This window comes from Pelophylax lessonae (genome assembly GCF_965119305.1).
Source record: "Pelophylax lessonae genome assembly, chromosome: 1".
NCBI classification, from domain to species: domain Eukaryota; kingdom Metazoa; phylum Chordata; class Amphibia; order Anura; family Ranidae; genus Pelophylax; species Pelophylax lessonae.
In genome coordinates this window covers 53,062,782-53,081,719 of record NC_138768.1, presented here as the reverse complement: position 1 = coordinate 53,081,719, position 18,938 = coordinate 53,062,782, and the positions used below count along the sequence as shown (strand labels likewise).

The window sequence follows — 18,938 nt, the reverse complement described above, 5'->3', positions numbered from 1 at the left end:
CTGTTTGTGAACACAGCGCTGTAACCTGTTGCAGTTAACTCTGAGCATCAAGTGGTGAGCCTGGGGGTCTATCTCTCTCTCTCTCGATCGATAGGGATCCCTAGCAGGTAACACTAAGGGGCTTTTGTGGCGCTGGGGGTCTGAAAAAAAAAAAAAAAAAAAAAAAGTTTTTTTTATTTAATTGAATTGTATTATCCGGGAAGTTACTGGAATAATCATTGACCCTGCCACACAAATACCCCCACCTGTTTCCCTCGAGGGGGCCACGGGACCCGCCGGTGCACAGAGTATGGATGCATTTACAGCAGTTTTGGAGTCTTTGGTGGCTCGGGTGGAGGCAGCCTGTCAGGGACGGGGGTCAAGGAAGCGACCCCCGCCTACCCCTATATTATCTGACACCTCTGACTCAGATTCAGAGATGGTCACTGCAGCTGCAGGTCCCTCTGCAAGGGCTGTTACCTCAGGTAAAGCTCCCTCAGACAGTGAGGAGGACGTTCCTTCTCCCGCTATAATTCAGGAAGAAGCATTGGTGGACGCACTAGTTGTGGCAGTGCGGGAAACCTTAAGACTTGAGGTTTTACCGGCAGAGGCAACTGAAACAGAGATTCCCTTTGGTACTAACAAGCCCATCAAAACGGTGAAGGTTTTTCCTGTACCCAAGTGTTTTGGTAATAAAATTAAAGGAGAATGGGAGCATTCTAAGCGTACCTTTACGATTTCCAAGCGTATTGCTAGACGCTATCCATTTGAGGAATCCTTCATTAAGAAATGGACGGTACCACCAGTGGTGAATCCACCTATTTCCAGGCTGAATAAAGCCACGGTTATCCCAGTGGAGGACACTTCGTCCTTTAAGGATCCGGTGGATCGAAAGATGGAAGCGGAGTCCCACACTATCTTCTCCCTGATAGGGTCAGCATTTAGACCAGTAATTGTTATTGGTCTAGTTTCCCAGACACTAACGGAATGGGCGAGATTGGTACGCCAAGACCTAAGGGGAAAAGATATCCCCCAGGGAACATCTGATTTGATGGAACAGATTATACAAGGGCTACAGTTTGTCTGTGACGCAGCCTTGGACACTACCCCCCTATTAGGGCATGCATCTATGTCAGCGGTAATCCTCAGACGTGTGCTGTGGTTAAAATGCTGGTCAGCTGACCTAGGTTCCAAAAAGACCTTGACGAATCTCCCCTTTCAGGGGAATCGTCTATTTGGGGCCACCCTAGATGAAATTATTAAGGACGCCACTGGGGGCAAGAGCACTTTCTTGCCACAGGCTGCTAAAGCTAAGGGACCTCGCAACAAGCGAGGACCTTTCTTTACCGCCCATAAAGGGTTCGTACGCCCGGCTGGAACAAGCGGGAAAGGCAAGACTCCTCCAGGAGGGTTCAAGAAAGGCTGGTCGGACAAACAGAGGACCGACTCAGCCAAACCCGAAGCAAAGGATTATACAGCCTGAAGTTGCGCCCCCACCCGGGTTGAGGGTGGGGGGACGTTTTCACCGGTATTCAGGACATTAGATCGAGCATCGACTACTACTACCGGTGCGATTCTTCCCTTCCAACATTTAAGTACTACAGGGAGCGGTAGTCACCGTTCCCTGAATAGATCTTTTCCTTTACCTTTTCCTAAGATTAGTCTCTATTCCCCACAGGAATCGGATCTGGTTGACCAGACAGACCAGGAAGCCTCTAGCCGGGTGACTTCAGTCCCTGAGGTTCAACCAGAAAAGATCACCCTTCCTGATAGGAATCAGGTATCTGATAAATGTGTGGGAACAGAAAACGACCAGACTTTCTCGGATGGTCGGGGCCAGATAGCTCTAGGGACGCCTGGTTCAGATCCAGTCAGCGCCAGTGGTCCTAGAAATTCTAGGCTGGCCTCGTCAAGCCGGCCTGGCCGACTTGGACATGCTAGTCGCAGACGTTCCGTGGGAACTTCGTCTCAGGGAGTGTCTGTGGTCTCAAGGACCAATTTACCATCGTGCTTTACAGTCGCTGGTTTTAATGGCCTGGCCATTGAGACCCAAGTACTGAAGGACAGAGGGTTGTCAGCTTCAGTCATTCCTACCCTTATTAAAGCAAGGAAAGCGACTTCCAGCAAGGTCTATTATCACACATGGAAGACTTATATTGCGTGGTGCGAATCTTTAGGATTTCCTCCACATACCTATTCGGTGACTCGAATATTGGCTTTTTTGCAAAAAGGGGTTGAGCAGAAACTAGCCTTGAGCACCATCAAGGGTCAAGTTTCAGCATTAGCAATCTTCTTTCAAAAACCTTTAGCTACCAAGTCCTTGGTGCGGAATTTCATCCAGGGGGTGCGGCACCTGGCTCCACCAGTCCGCGCGCCCTTACCGCCCTGGGATCTTAATTTAGTTTTGTCGGTTCTACAGAAACCTCCCTTTGAAAACATCAGGGAGATTCCCTTGCTTACTTTATCCCAGAAGGTGGCTTTCTTGGTGGCTATCACTTCTGCTCGCAGGGTGTCAGAACTGGCTGCATTATCATGCCAGTCCCCATACCTAGTGATTCATAGGGATAAGGTAGTACTTCATCCTAAGCCATCCTTTCTTCCTAAGGTGGTTTCAGATTTTCATCTGAATGAAGATATTGTACTACCTTCCTTGTGTCCTCAGCCCAATCATCATCGGGAACATGCGTTGCATTCCTTGGATGTGGTTCGGGCAATCAGGGTATACCTGAAAGCTACGGAATCATTCCGTAAGACGGATTCACTTTTTGTGATCACGGATGGCCCCAGAAAGGGGTTGCCTGCATCTGCCGCGACTATTGCCAAATGGATTAGACAGACGGTGGTACAGGCTTATTCTATTAAGGGTCAGAGTCCTCCGTTCCCTGTTAGGGCGCACTCCACTCGAGCGCTCAGTACTTCCTGGGCCTTTCGCCATCAGGCGTCAGTGGTCCAGGTATGTAAGGCGGCCACCTGGTCGTCGGTACATACCTTTACAAAATTTTATAAAATTGATGTGATGGCATCGGCGGATGCCTCATTTGGCCGCAAGGTTTTGCAGGCCGCAATTTGAGGAGACCGGTGGTCTACCTCGAGGGTTTTTTTCTGTTTGAAAAATTTCTTTTTGTTGAGTCTCATCATTAAGGATGAGCATTGTAAACTTCTAGTTGGCACCGGTTGGGCCTTCTAGATTGGAATTTGATTTCCATTTTCCCACCCCTCATTTGTGATACTGCTCTGGGACTTCCCGAAGGTGCTGTATCACCGAGGACTACGTCTGTCAATGAGCGATAGAGAAAAATGGATTTTTGTAAAATCTTACCGTAAAATCCTTTTCTCTTAGCTCATTGACAGACGTAGTCCCCGCCCCTCTGTTTTTGAGTTGGGTTGGGTTAAATTCTCTAAGCACTGCTTTTGTGACATAACTGATTTGCTGTGGCGGAGAGAGAGAGGATATACCCTCGGGGACTGCCCCTGGGGTGTGGCCAGAGCATTTTTATTTCCTGTCTAGTCCTGCTCCTGTGGAGGCAACATAACCCGAAGGTGCTGTATCACCGAGGACTACGTCTGTCAATGAGCTAAGAGAAAAGGATTTTACGGTAAGATTTTACAAAAATCAATTTTTAACGCTAGGCTATTTTGATGGCATGGCCAGAATAAATGATTATTCTGGCCAATGAATTGAATGAATGCCCAAGCACTTGACGCACCCTTACATGTTACACGTGTTTACAAGGATCAATCATTTTTTCTGCCAAAACACTGCTGCCAGGAGAGGCATCTAGGAGATAGCAAAATGTCCCGTGTGTATGAAGCTATAAAATCCCGGGGCACCATGCAGTTTAGAGTGCACAAAAATGGGGGGGAGGGGGGGGGCAGGGGAATTAGGAATTAATGTAATCCTTTTTGTCTGCTAAAGAGCAACATGTTTTGCCTGTGGATCAGGAACGCACACAATTTTGCAAGCGTTTCTGACCTGCACAAGTGTGAACCTTTACTGCTCAAGTGTGGGCCAACACTCAGAACAGCATTTGCAGTGTCAAGAAGAGTTACAGTGAAGCAGAGGGGGTTATTTACTAAAGCTGGAGAGTGCAAAATCAGGCTCACTTCTGCAAAGAAACCAACCAGCTTCTAACCTCAGCTTATTCAAATAAGCTTTGGCAATAAAACCCGCAAGCTGATTGGTGTCTGTGCAGAAGTGAGCCTGATTTTGCACTCTTCAGCTTTAGTAAATAACCCCCAATGTTATAATGACTTCTCTGGTTCATTCATGGCAGATCAAAGTTGTGCCCCTTGATTGGCATTTAAACTCAGGTCAGCAAGCCATGAAAGTTAAAAAAAAAAAAAAACCGCGCTTCTGTTTATCACCTTACCAAATCAGTGTTGATTAACCCCTTCAGGAGAAATCTTAGAAATAAAAAGTACACTTTTTATAAACCACTTCAGCCCCGGAAGATTTTACCCCCTTCCTGACCAGGCCCTATTTTGCGATTCGGCACTTTAACGGACAAGTGCGCGGTCGTGCTAAGCTGTACGCAAATTAAATTGACGTCCTTCTTTTCCCACAAATAGAGCTTTCTTTTGGTGGTATTTGATCACCTGTGCGATTTTTACTTTTTGCGCTATAACCAAAAAAAGAGCGACAATTTTGAAAAAATAACAATATTTTTCAGATTTTTTTTATATGAAATTCCCCAAAAAAATGTAAAAATCAAAATTTTTTAACATTTTAGGCCAATTTGTTTTCTGCTACATATGTTTGGTAAAAAAAAATCGCAAAAAGCGTATTTTGATTGGTTTGCGCAAAAGTTATTGCGTTTACTAACTAAGGGAAAGATTTCTGTCATTTTTATTGTTTTATTTTTAACGAGTAATGGCGGCGATCTGCGTTTTTTTTTTTTTGCGGGACTGCGACATTGCGGTGGACAAATCGGACCCTTGACTGACATTTTTGACACTTTTGAGGGTACCAGTGACATTACTACAGTAATCAGTGCTATACATATGCACTGTTACTGTAAAAAATGACACTGGCAGGGAAGGGGTTAACTTTATTAGTGATCAAGAGGTTAAGTGTGTCCCTAGGGGGCATGCTTCTAACTGTAAAGGGGTGTGGCTAGTGATGTAACCACAGAGACATACGATCTTACATAGCAGGATCCTATGATCTCTGCAGTTAGATCAGGGAGAATGACAGGCGGCTTTGTTTACATTAGCCGCCTGCCTTTCTCCCTCTGCATCGGGAGATTGCGAGTGGCGGACATGTCAGGGAACGAGCGGGGGAGGGGGAGGGAGCGCGCCCCCTAGAGGCTCAAAGGCGAGCGACGTAGTACTACATCACTTTGCCTGTACGGGGCTGACTGCTGCAGTAAATAGTCGTGCGGCGGTCGGCAAGTGGTTAACAGGAGCATGTGTTGTTTAAAAACTTTCCCAAACTTTTTTTTTTTTTTTTTCGGTTTTGTTGCACCTTTTGTCTATAGATTACATAAAAGATGAAATAAAATTTTCCAAGGAAAGTCTTGTTTGTACAAAGAAAAAAAAAAAAAACTTAAAGCGGAACTTCACCCAAAAAGAAAAGTTTCACTTTTTCGCTTAAACCCCCCCCCCCCCCCTTTCGCACCTGCTTCCATTTCTGCTATAGCGGAAGTTCGACACCCCCCCCCCCCCCCCCTTTGCCCATAACCTTCTGGGAACCATCACAGGTCCCAGAAGGCTGTGGGATCATTCACAAAGCGCAACGCGGCTCAGGCTAGCACAGTGAGAAGCCGGCTGTGATGCCACAAGGAGTCATAGCCAGCTTTCCTTAGTAAACATTCCATCTTTGGGGACCTGAAGACCGGGGAAGAGCTGGCCCTGATGAGAACTGTGCTGAATCCTTGGACAGGTACAGTAAGTGTCCTTTTATTAACAGTCAGCAGCTACAATATTTGTTGCTGCTCACTTTTAAATTTTTTTCTTACAGCCTGAAGATCCTTTTAAAGAAGTGACGAAGGTATTGACAAATCAGTAGGCCCATAGCAGAAATGTAAAAATTGATCTGGTCCATAAGGTACAATGTATAAATTTGGGCGTATTTCCTTGCCTGGGAGCCGCAGGTGTCATCCATAATTCAGCTTCGGTACACACACGCTTTCACACACATGCGCATCGCACATGCATATGGACGTATGACCCGGGAGGCAGACCGTATCGAGGAGTATATGTCTGTACACATCCACGTGTTTATTGACGTATCTGCATACACCCGCATACAACCATTGATTTCTCTGGGCATCAATATGCAGCACCTATGCCTCCTAGATATGGAAACACACCCAAATTGTAGGTTGTACAGTCCCAAGTGGTATATAGGTGTGAGAGCTGAACTTGTTACTCTCCTTATATTGTACTGTAAAAGTTGTAGTATTCCTATGTATCAAAAAGAAATAGTTTCAGATTGTTCTGACACAACATATGTGCTCTCCTTACAAGCCTTTTTATAATTCTCACAGGGGTGAACACGAAGGCAGCCGCCGCATGAAGACTGAGTTACTGGTACAGATGGACGGCTTGTCCCGATCAGACGACCTCGTGTTTGTTTTAGCCGCTTCCAATCTGCCCTGGTAAGAGCCGCGGACAGTGTTGTGTGACTACAAAACCGCAGTCCCTAAGCACAGATCTACAGAAAGGGTCTTAGTTTTGCTTAAAACATTTAAAGATTAATTGTGAGCTCTTCCTCCTCTCTTTAATGTGTTTTCTTTGTCGTCAGAATAAAAAAAATGATATAATCTTTAATAAACTCAGATCTGCCATATGTCAGTATTTAAAAAGCTCCCTGTGACTTTGTAGGCAAGTTATTTACTATGCTCCCAGTAAGAAGGGTTTTAACTTTCAAGTGTAAAGTACTTAAAGCTGCGCAGAGCACGAGTGAATGGAACGGAGGGGTTGTATAATCTGATTTATATCTGTGTACATATGTGATGTCCCTTCTTTTACTGGTGGGATAAGAACTCAACTGCACTTCAACCTCGCTGATCTCTACATAATCTTTATGTAACAAATACATTTATTGCCGGAGTCAGAAGCCAGAGAATGGCATATCATATTAAGTTATAATTTATAATGTTTCTGAGGGCATTGTTTTGGGGTTGCAGTTATATAAATACATTATTCTGGGGTTCAAAGTTCCAGCATGCACTGTTCTGAGGTCCCAGGTATCAGCATGTATTGAGAAAACAAATTTTTACCCCCAGCGCCACTGCTAATGTGGAAGTCAATGAGCTAATCTTGTGCTCTAGCCAGGGCGTTCGGGTCCCATAGTTTGGTCCTTTGATGAAGGCTCCATAGCTGAAACGCGTCAGCATATAGCCTGTACCTGTGTACCCACGTAACAAAGAAAGTACTTTTATTTAGGAGCATCTGAGTTGCCAGCCTCCCTGATTCAAGTATAAGCATGTATTTTCCCGGATATCCAAGTATCATCGTGCACTATTCTGGAGTATTAAGCCCCGTACACACAATTAGAATATCGTACAAAAAATAGCGCTTTGGACCCGATCGTACAAAAATCTAATCGTTAGTATACAGCTTTCGTCCGAAATTTTCCAAAGGGACAAGCACGAAAATGTTTCTTGTACAATTCCTGATCGTACGGTTTTCGTTTAATCAATACAGTTTTCGTCCGAAAATACAATACAAATACATTACATCACTTCTAAATTTTTATTCTGTTGTACGAGAATTTTTGTACTTTAATAACCTATTAGTTTTCGATATGGAGACTAGCATGCAAAAAGAAAAGAAAAACGGACGATCATTTGTCCGATAATCTCATTGTGTGTATTAGGCTTTAGGTATCAGCAGGCAGCATTGTTCTCAGATCCCAGGCATCAGCATGCATTGTTCTCAGGTCCAAGGTATCAGCATGCATTGTTCTTGTTTACCAAGTGTCAGGATCCACTGTTCTAGGGTCTCAAGTATCAGCATGTATTGTTCTGGTGTCTCAGGCATCAGCATGCATTGTTCTGGTGTCCCAAGTGTCATCATACATTGTTCTGGTGTTCCAAATGTCAGCATGCATTGTTCTGGGGTCCCAAGTATCAGCAGGCATTGTTCTGGGGTCCCAAGTATCAGCAGGCATTGTTCAGAGGTCCCAAGTATCAGCAGGCATTGTTCTGGGGTCCCAAGTATCAGAAGGGATTGTTCTGTGGTCCCAAGTATCAGCAGGCATTGTTCCGGTGTCCCAAGTATCAGCAGGCATTGTTCTGAGATCCCAAGTATCAGAAGGGATTGTTCTGGGGTCCCAAGTATCAGCAGGCATTGTTCAGGGGTCCCAAGTATCAGCAGGCATTGTTCTGAGGTCCCAAGTATCAGCAGGCATTGTTCTGGTGTCCCAAGTATCAGAAGGGATTGTTCTGAGGTCCCAAGTATCAGCAGGCATTGTTCTGGGGTCCCAAGTATCAGCAGGCATTGTTCTGGTGTCCCAAGTATTAGCAGGGATTGTTCTGGGGTCCCAAGTATCAGCAGGCATTGATCTGAGGTCCCAAGTATCAGCAGGCATTGTTCTGGTGTCCCAAGTATCAGCAGGCATTGTTCTGAGGTCCCAAGTATCAGCAGGCATTGTTCTGGGGTCCCAAGTATCAGCAGGCATTGTTCTGGGGTCCCAAGTATCAGCAGGCATTGTTCTGAGGTCCCAAGTATCAGCAGGCATTGTTCTGAGGTCCCAAGTATCAGAAGGGATTGTTCTGGGGTCCCAAGTATCAGAAGGGATTGTTCTGAGGTCCCAAGTATCAGTAGGCATTGTTCTGGGGTCCCAAGTATCAGTAGGCATTGTTCTGGGGTCCCAAGTATCAGCAGGCATTGTTCTGGGGTCCCAAGTATCAGCAGGCATTGTTCTGAGGTCCCAAGTATCAGCAGGCATTGTTCTGGGGTCCCAAGTATCAGCAGGCAATTGATCTGATGTCCCAAGTATCAGAAGGGATTGTTCTGGGGTCCCAAGTATCAGAAGGGATTGTTCTGAGGTCCCAAGTATCAGTAGGCATTGTTCTGGGGTCCCAAGTATCAGCAGGCATTGTTCTGGTGTCCCAAGTATCAGAAGGGATTGTTCTGAGGTCCCAAGTATCAGAAGGGATTGTTCTGAGGTCCCAAGTATCAGCAGGCATTGTTCTGGGGTCCCAAGTATCAGCAGGCATTGTTCTGGGGTCCCAAGTATCAACAGGCATTGTTCTGGGGTCCCAAGTATCAGCAGGCATTGTTCTGGTGTCCCAAGTATTAGCAGGGATTGTTCTGGGGTCCCAAGTATCAGCAGGCATTGATCTGAGGTCCCAAGTATCAGAAGGGATTGTTCTGGGGTCCCAAGTATCAGAAGGGATTGTTCTGAGGTCCCAAGTATCAGTAGGCATTGTTCTGGGGTCCCAAGTATCAGCAGGCATTGTTCTGGGGTCCCAAGTATCAGCAGGCATTGTTCTGAGGTCCCAAGTATCAGCAGGCATTGTTCTGGGGTCCCAAGTATCAGCAGGCATTGTTCTGGGGTCCCAAGTATCAGCAGGCATTGTTCTGAGGTCCCAAGTATCAGCAGGCATTGTTCTGAGGTCCCAAGTATCAGAAGGGATTGTTCTGGGGTCCCAAGTATCAGAAGGGATTGTTCTGAGGTCCCAAGTATCAGTAGGCATTGTTCTGGGGTCCCAAGTATCAGTAGGCATTGTTCTGGGGTCCCAAGTATCAGCAGGCATTGTTCTGGGGTCCCAAGTATCAGCAGGCATTGTTCTGAGGTCCCAAGTATCAGCAGGCATTGTTCTGGGGTCCCAAGTATCAGCAGGCAATTGATCTGATGTCCCAAGTATCAGAAGGGATTGTTCTGGGGTCCCAAGTATCAGAAGGGATTGTTCTGAGGTCCCAAGTATCAGTAGGCATTGTTCTGGGGTCCCAAGTATCAGCAGGCATTGTTCTGATGTCCCAAGTATCAGAAGGGATTGTTCTGAGGTCCCAAGTATCAGAAGGGATTGTTCTGAGGTCCCAAGTATCAGCAGGCATTGTTCTGGGGTCCCAAGTATCAGCAGGCATTGTTCTGGGGTCCCAAGTATCAGCAGGCATTGTTCTGGGGTCCCAACTATCAGCAGGCATTGTTCTGGGGTCCCAAGCATCAGCAGGCATTGTTCTGGGGTCCCAAGTATCAGCAGGCATTGATCTGAGGTCCCAAGTATCAGCAGCCATTGTTCTATCTTTTGCCCGAGTGTCTGTTATACCAATTGTACTGATTTTCTTTCCTCACTGTGTGCACTCATGAAGTTATTAGTACTAATGTTGGGAGCAAAGATATAATAATGATATAAAAGGAAAGTGTGTGTTTATACCCAGGGAGCTGGACTATGCTATGCTAAGGCGGCTTGAGAAAAGGATTCTGGTAGATCTGCCCAGTAAAGAGGCGCGGGAGGCCATGATCCGTCACTGGTTGCCTCCTGTGAGCAACAGTGGAGGGGTGGAGTTGAGAACCGAGCTGCAGTACAGCACCCTGGGAGAGGTAAGAATATTCTGTACCCATAGACTACATGAAGACTTTAAAGTTGACCTGTCATCAGATACAGGTTTTGATAAGTTCTTGCATGCAAAGTAATATGCAGGTGTAACACTTCCAGATATTTAATACCTCTCACACAGAGATCACAGCAATCCTCTTAATGATGCCTTCATCTTCTATTCTTGTTCAGAACCATCTTTGTTCAGGCATCATCTATGTTCACTGTAGCGGCCGCCCCAATAGAAAGAGGGGTTTCGCCGCCAGAGATGTTCTCTTCCCCCTAGTGTGAGGGATGCTGTAGAGTAGAGCAGGAACCGCTCTTACCAGAGCTAGGGATTTAGCGATCCAAGCCGAAGGGAGATAGAGCTGGTATAGCCTTCTCCCACAAACATGAGATGACACTCTATGTTGTAAATCTAAGTAAGAACTGTTTATTAAATTCCAAGACATACAGTTTTACACAGTTATGAGACACTCCCCTTAGCCTTGCCAAAGGGGGGGGGGAGGGGACAAGGAACAAGCCAATGGGAACTGAACATTTGTACATTGAAACAGGCAGTCTCTCAATACACACCCCCTGCGGAGAGATGTCTCCAGTCCAGACCATTGTCTGTGTCATGAATCCACACAATTAGACACAGAAACAGGAGGGGATGGGGGGAGAAGGGCTGTAGCATTACATTACATTAACTCAATGCCATGAGTCATGCCATATTCCGCTGTTCAGAAGATGCATAAAGGGAACATAAAATGCAATAAAAGGCAATGTCCCAAACTCATAGGAAAATGACACGAAGGGGTTTACAATCCAGGGACAGGGTGATCCGTCACACATAGTGACGGTTAGTACCGTCGCAGTCACCATCTACTTCCTGGACTAAGGTGTTAACTCGGAGATGACACAATCATGTAAATCCTGCGATATGTGCAGTTCTTGGCTGTGTACAGAAATGACTGACACAGATTACCCCCTTCTTTACTCTCTCCCACCCCATGACTGAATACAGTTACAATATCCCAGCAAACAAAAAAGAGAGAAGCGGCTCTCATAAAAGTAAACTTTTAATTAGCTAATTTGCTAGCTTCGCTAACTCATTTCACTCCACTAGGAGCTTAATCGTAGAGTATACAATTAGGCTCCTAGCAGAGTGAAACATGTTACAGGAGCAGTTGCATTTGCCAATTAAAAGTTTACTTTTAGACGAAAAGCAGCTTCTCTCTTTTATGTTTGCTGGGATATTGTGAATGGATCACGGACTGGCTGGAGCCAGCACCCATCTATTGTTGGAGCTGGGGTAGGAGAGCCTTGAGCGGAGTAATTGGGGCTGTCTGCAGTACAATGCTACAATGTATGTTCTGATCACTCAGATGAGGAAATTAAGATAATACTTTCTCCTGGCTGCAATAGATGACAGCATCTCAGCCAAGGAAAAGTCACCAGACTTATAATGATGCGATGCAAAAAAAAAAATTGTATTTTGTTATGTCAAGAATGTATTATTCAGACTTGAAAGTTACCGAAAGATCCAATTTAGGGGGGTTTACCTAACAAGTGGCCCAACCAGGCTCCTCTCATGTAGCAAGAGATTTGGAACCGTTTTTGTCAGTGTTTATGGCTCCTGTGCTGCGACCATAGAGAAGACATTGAGAGTTTTTCAGACATTTGTGACTAATATAATGTATTTGCAACACAAAAAAATGTCATCCTGTAAATTGGAAGGCTTGCCAAACCAGCTACTGGAGACTTCAGTCTTTGCTCTGTTACAGAGCTAACAGCGTTGGTAGAATCTCCAGCATCCTACATGTATAGGTATGTCAGATATCTCAGTTTCTCTTCCAGACACCACTAGTGTGTTCCTTTGGTCCACTAGAGACATAGCATTTAAAAGGGACATAAACTGGGGAAGCTGTGCTCAAAACAAAGGCAGAGGGCAAACAACAACTGGTATTGCTTGTGGTCCATCTGCAGCTGATTTTTCCCCATTAATGACCTACCTTGCCATGTTCTGCTAAGTATCCTGTGTGTAGGCACCAACTTGGTAGAGGCAGGGCTTTGCTTCCTCCTGGCATGCCTCCAGCAAAGAGAACAGCGAGCAGCACAGCAGTGACATCAACAAATTTCACCTCAATTCTGGTGAGATTAGCAGTCAGAGGCAGCAGTGCCCTAGACCAGGGATTCCCAAACTATGGCCCTGCAGCTTTTGCAGAACTTCACATCCCATGAGGCATTGTAAAACTCTGACATTTACATACATGACTAGGCATGATGGGAATTGTAGTTCCTGAACAACTGGAGGGCCATAGTTTGGGAATCCCTGCCCTAGACCTTAGATTAGTTCACACTGCAGATGTACAGCTTGAGGCTACAGAAGAGAAGTGCCTAGGCCCAGGGTACTACTTAGGCCCAATCGAATATTATACACCTATAATATACCAAGTCTTCCCTTTTTGAGCTCAGGTCAACTTTAAAGTTTCCAGAAATTAGCCTCTTTCTGTTAATTCTCTACCCCCTCTTCTTATGATTTGACTTCTTCCATCAGTTGTCATGTAATCTGCCTTTTGTAGCTACAAACACAAGCCAAGTGAGTCACACTTTAACCAAAATGAAATATTTGTGTGTCACCAGGAGACTGACGGTTACTCTGGATCAGACATTAAACTGGTGTGTAAAGAGGCAGCAATGAGGCCCGTGAGGAAAATATTTGATGCACTAGAAAGCCACCAGCCAGGTAAGCAATCAAATGTCTCAGACTGGGGAAATTCAATGATCAAGGTCACCTAAAATTCCATATTTTACTGTCATCTCACCAGGAAGCACGTCTACTTTGGACACACCTTGCCATAACTGGGAATTTTCCATGTAAACTGAGATTCTTTATAAATTTAATTAAGAAAGTTCCAAAGGGTCCATAAAACTACTTGCAACATTTTAATGAGTCCCATGTGCCATGTATGTACTCCCTGACCATCCCATGTGCCATGTATGTAATCCCTGACCACCCCATGTGCCATGTATGCAATCTCTGACCACCCTATGTGCCATGTATGTACTCCCTGACCATCCCATGTGCCATGTATGCAATCTCTGGCCACCCCATGTGCCATGTATGCAATTTCTGATCATCCCATGTGCCATGTATGCAATCTCTGACCACCCCGCGTGCCATGTATGTAATCCCTGACCACCCCGCGTGCCATGTATGCAATCTCTGACCATCCCATGTGCCATGTATGCAATCTCTGACCATCCTGCGTGCCATGTATGCAATCTCTGACTGTCCCATGTGCCATGTATGCAATTTCTGACCACCTCGTGTGCCATGTATGCAATTTCTGACCACCCCGTGTGCCATATATGCAATCTCTGACTGTGCCATGTATGCAATCTCTGACCACCCGGTGTGCCATGTATGCAATCTCTGACCACCCGGTGTGCCATGTATGCAATCTCTGACCACCCCGTGTGCCATGTATGCAATCTCTGACTGTCCCATGTGCCATGTATGCAATTTCTGACCACCTCGTGTGCCATGTATGCAATTTCTGACCACCCCGTGTGCCATATATGCAATCTCTGACTGTGCCATGTATGCAATCTCTGACCACCCCATGTGCCATGTATGTAGTCTCTGACCATCCCTTGTGCCATGCCTGCAGTCTCTGACAGTCTATTGTGCCATGAATGCAGTCTCTGACAATCTTTTGTGCCATGTATGCAGTCTCTGACAATTTCTTGTGCCATATATGCAGTCTCTGACCGTCTCTTGTGCCAAGTAAGCAGTCTCTGACCGTCTCTTGTGCCATTTATACAGACTCTGGCCATCCCCTGTGCCATGTATGCAGTCTCTGACAATCACTTGTGCCATGTATTGTATACAGTCTCTGACAATCTCTTGTGCCATGCATGCAGTCTCTGATCAACCCTTGTGCCATGTATGCAGTCTCCGATCATCCCTTGTGCCATTAATACAGTCTCCGATCATCCCTTGTGCCATGTATACAGTATCTGACTGTCTCTTGTGGCATGTATGCAGTCTCTGACAATCACTTGTGCCAAATATATACAGTCTCTGACCATCTCTTGTGCCATATATGCAGTCTCTGATCATCTTTTGTACCATGTATGCAGTTTCTGACTGTCTTTTGTGCCATGTATACAGTCTTTGACCATCCCTGTTGCCATGTATGCAATCTCTGATAATCTCTTGTGCTATATATGCAGTCTCTGACCATCTCTTGTGCCATGTATACAGTCTCTGACCATCTCTTGTGCCATGTATACAGTCTCTGACCATCCCTTGTGCCATGTATGCAGTCTCTGACAATCTATTGTGTAATTTCTGCAGTCTCTGATCATTCCTTGTGCCATTTATACAGACTCTGATCATCCCTTGTGCCATGTATGCAGTCTCTGACTGTCTCTTGTGCCATTTATACAGTCTCTGACCGTCTCTTGTGCCATATACGCAGTCTCTGATCATCCCTTGTGCCATGTAAGCAGTCTCCGATCATCTCTTGTGCCATGTAAGCAGTCTCCGATCATCCATTGTGCCATGTAAGCAGTCTCCGATCATCTCTTGTGCCATGTATGCAGACTCTGACCATCTCTTGTGTCATGTATGCAGTCTCTGACCATCTCTTGTGTCATGTATGCAGTCTCTGACCATCTCTTGTTACATGCCTGCAGTCTCTGACCGCCTCTTGTGCCATGCATGCAGTCTCTGGCTGTCTCTTGTAAAATGTCTGCACTCTCTGACCGTCTCTTGTGCCATGCATGCGGAACCACTATAGCTTAATGGAGCACAAATAAAGTGTATGCCATATGGGAGGGGGTGAAGCGGGAGGAAGAATGGGGGAGGGGCACCAAATTGCACCTTCGCCTGTGTAGTCAAAAATCCTTGCACCGGCCCTGTGGGTCTGTTCTCAGACATCCTCAAATGTAGATATATCCTCGCACATCCACAAATGTAAGTCTAATTTCAAATGTAGGTATTCTCAGACATCATAAAACATAGATCTATCCATAGACCTCCTCAAACATGAGTCTCTCCTTAGACATCATTAAATGTAAGTCTATATTCAAACATATGTCTATCCAGACATCATCAAACATGGGTCTGTACTTAATCATCCACAAATGTAGGTCTATCTTCTGACATCCTCAAACGTAGGTCTATCCTTATACTGTACATCCTCCAACGTAGGTCTGTCCTCAACTATCATCAAATGTAGGTTTATCCTCCAAAACCTCAAACATAGGTCTGTCCTCAGGCATCGTCAAATGTAGATAAATCCAGCACCGACCTCTAAGCCCCCGTTCACACTAAGGCGACCTGGTCGCCTCACAGGTCGCCTTCCATAGGGAAGCTGTGGACCCGTTCTAATAGGAGCGACACAAGTCGCTCCGACTTAGAAAAAGGGTCGGAGCTTCTTTGGGGCAACCGCCATAGACTTCAATGTTATGAAGTCCGTGGCGGCCGCTCCGAGGTCGCGGCGCGCTGCTCACACCGCGATCTCGGAGGTCGCCCCGGGAAGTAGCGTCGAGTGTATGTGAACCGGCGCTAATACCACACAATACTTTATTTACAACAGGATAAGAACAATGTATCCTCCATGCTCACACGTTTTGACCCTTAGGGGGCCTTAATCATAGCGCAAGGAGGTAACAGTAGGATCCAATGTAAAAACTTTTGCTTTTTGTATGGTCTTTGTCCAATTTTGTTATATTTGTATCAATATACCGATTACAGTGATACAGCTACTTCATTATGTATCTGTTCCACAATATGTGGAGGGGTGCTGGTTAGTTTTTATTCAGCACTTAGGCGAGCAGTCACAGATTGGATGAAGAGTTTTTTTTTTTAAATTGAATACCACTGTGACCTCCCATCGCTGAGATTAAGGCCTGCTAAGGGCAGAAACACGTGCGCATGGAGGATATATTGTTCTGTTTTATCCTGTTATGAAATAAAGTATTGCTTGTGTCTAGGAACTTGGTGCCGGATTTATCTATTCATAAGGAAGCTGGGCTTGCAGGAGCCTTCCATGCACCACACCTCACACTGGCGGTCAGCGATATAAGGGGAGTAACGGTTTGCTGTTTTATGATCTTCCAATGTAGGTCTGTCTTCAGATGTCCTCAAACAAACTCCTATCTTCAAACAGACATCCTCATATATAGGTCCATCCCTAGGCTAGAATCAGTTGACAACTTGGTTTTGACTGCTGCTTTCAGAGTATGCTAGTATTGAAAGTGTAAAATAAGACATAAAATAAATCTGATACAATAAAATAATTAGTGACGAGTCTGGCGTACAAATTCCAAGCTTCTGGGTCAAAACTGGAAAGTTCTATGATGCACATAAAATTACTTTCTCCCAACTGTTTTATTATACATGCATGCTGTACTTTCTATCCAGGTAGTATTTCCATACTTAACCTTTGCTCATCTCTTCAGGTAATAAGGACATGCCAGTGATTCGTCTGGACACGGTCACCACATCTGACTTCCTGGAGGTTTTAGCACACACCAAGCCTTCCGCCAAAAGCCTGGCTGAGAAATACAGCGCCTGGCAGAAGGAATTCGAATCTGTGTGATGAACACTTCACCTGACCACCAGCAAAGAACAGACTGCCCTCCCCTGGACACTTCTGTTACTGCAACCAGGGGCGACTTAATATAGATGACAGCTGGTATTTTTTTTATACCAGTTTTTATACACCCCCTGTGGCACAAACACCAGAGACTTCTGACATTTTAGTTGATGTGTTTATTGTGGCATATTTTGCACTGAAGTTAATAAAGACGTTATTTTTTTTTCCTGGGTGCCCTGGCTGACACAAGTGGACATTTGGAAGGTGGAAGCAGGCAAAGTACTACATTTGCTTGATTCACTAATATATGATGATAGTGTTATTTGCCATTACAATAGATCATTTTTAGCTATGTGACTAGAAATTTTAGTTCTCATTAGCCCCTTTACTGAGAGTATTGGTTATGAAAGCATACCGAAACCCAAGGACAAAAATTGTATAAATTGCAGTTTATCAATCCTTACATGTGGTGGCTGCATCAGATTTCTTATTTTAGGATTCCATTTCTTTAATTTTCAGCTTGTGATCCTGCCAGTAACACACTTCCTGTCCTACAGTGACAATGCTCTCTCTCTGTACGGTATGAATGACGGAACCCTGCGGCAGGGCTAGAGAACATCTCTCTGTTATATTTTCCATAATATAACAAAGGGGGAAGGGTTCTGTAGCTCTTAAGGCTCATACACATTATAAGAAAATCGGGTGAACATTTTCGTCCAAAGAATTTTCGTATAGTGTGTACAGAACTTTCTACAGACGATTCAGAATTTTCGTACAAAAATTCTCGATGGGACAAACTCCAAAACGTTTCTTGTACGGGAAAAAAAGAACAACTTTTGTTTAATGTGGACCGTTTTCGTACAATTTTTGTACCAGAAAAATCAGAAAAGAAAGACTGCGCATGATCAGAAACAAACAACAAAGAAAAAGCCTTTGTTGTACAAGAATTTTCGTACGAATTTTCGTTCATCGGTTTCGATTTGCTGTGAAACAATGAGGAAAATCAGACGATCGTTCACCCGATTTTCTTATAGTGTGTACCCCACTTTAGGCCCCATTCACACCTCAGAATTTTGTAGCTTGGCTCCAAAACGCTGGAGGAGAAACAAATAATTTACTCTCTATGGAGATGGTTCACGTCTCCTTTAGAAGATAAACATCTGAAGCTCCAAAAAGTTCTGAAGCTTTTTTTTGTAGCCCGAATTGGGCAGTTTGGTGTGTTTTTTTTTTGTTCCTTAGAAAGGCATTGAAACACTTGATTTGAGCATTTGTTAGCGGCTTTCTGCTCAAATACATTTATTAAATGAAAATACATTTAAAAAACCCTAACCCCAACCCTTAACTTCCCTGGCCATATTCCCGAGTGTGGCTCGGGGTTAATATACAGTGCCAAAAGCGGTAACCCTGAGCCACACTCAGGATTACCACACAATCACACTTACCTTCCACTATGATCCCTCGCCGTCTTCCAGCCCAGCCAGCCCCCCGCTGTCCTCGCTGTGTGCTCTGCCGATGCCGGCACCTGTCTTCCGATTCCCTTCCCTGCGAGCGCGGCGACGCAGGGGGGTGGAACCGGCGGGAAATTCAAAAAATAAATAAAACAAATGACATGATGCAGTGTAATATGTTAGGATTACAACTTTGTATCAAGCCATTTTACCACAGCTTTTCACCTAGTGGCTTTTCCAGTGCCCTGCCTGTACTTTTTGCGGTTCTTTGTGCCTGGAAAATTGAGAACGTCCATGGCGTCCAAAAAGCGTTCTTTTAGCTCAAAGGCGCTTTTAGACAAACTGGAAAACAGCGACGGTGAATCAGAATTATTTGAAGAACTGAGCGATCGTGATTCATGGGAAAATTCATCATCAGGTACTGA

The 18,938-nt window shown here is 45.0% G+C and overlaps 1 protein-coding gene across 3 annotated transcripts in view; it reads left to right on the top strand.

Moving 5' to 3' along the window:
- Positions 1-17,289, top strand: part of KATNAL2 (katanin catalytic subunit A1 like 2) — a 106,995-nt gene extending 89,706 nt beyond the window's left edge. For all 3 annotated transcript variants that reach the window (XM_082255114.1, XM_082255113.1, XM_082255115.1), the window contains 4 exons: positions 6,468-6,578; positions 10,312-10,474; positions 13,098-13,200; positions 16,929-17,289. In XM_082255114.1, coding sequence (XP_082111240.1) covers positions 6,468-6,578; positions 10,312-10,474; positions 13,098-13,200; positions 16,929-17,068 — 517 coding nt within the window. In that variant the 3' untranslated portion in view covers positions 17,069-17,289. The remainder of the gene's footprint in view (positions 1-6,467; positions 6,579-10,311; positions 10,475-13,097; positions 13,201-16,928) is intronic.
- Positions 17,290-18,938: the final 1,649 nt, after the last annotated feature.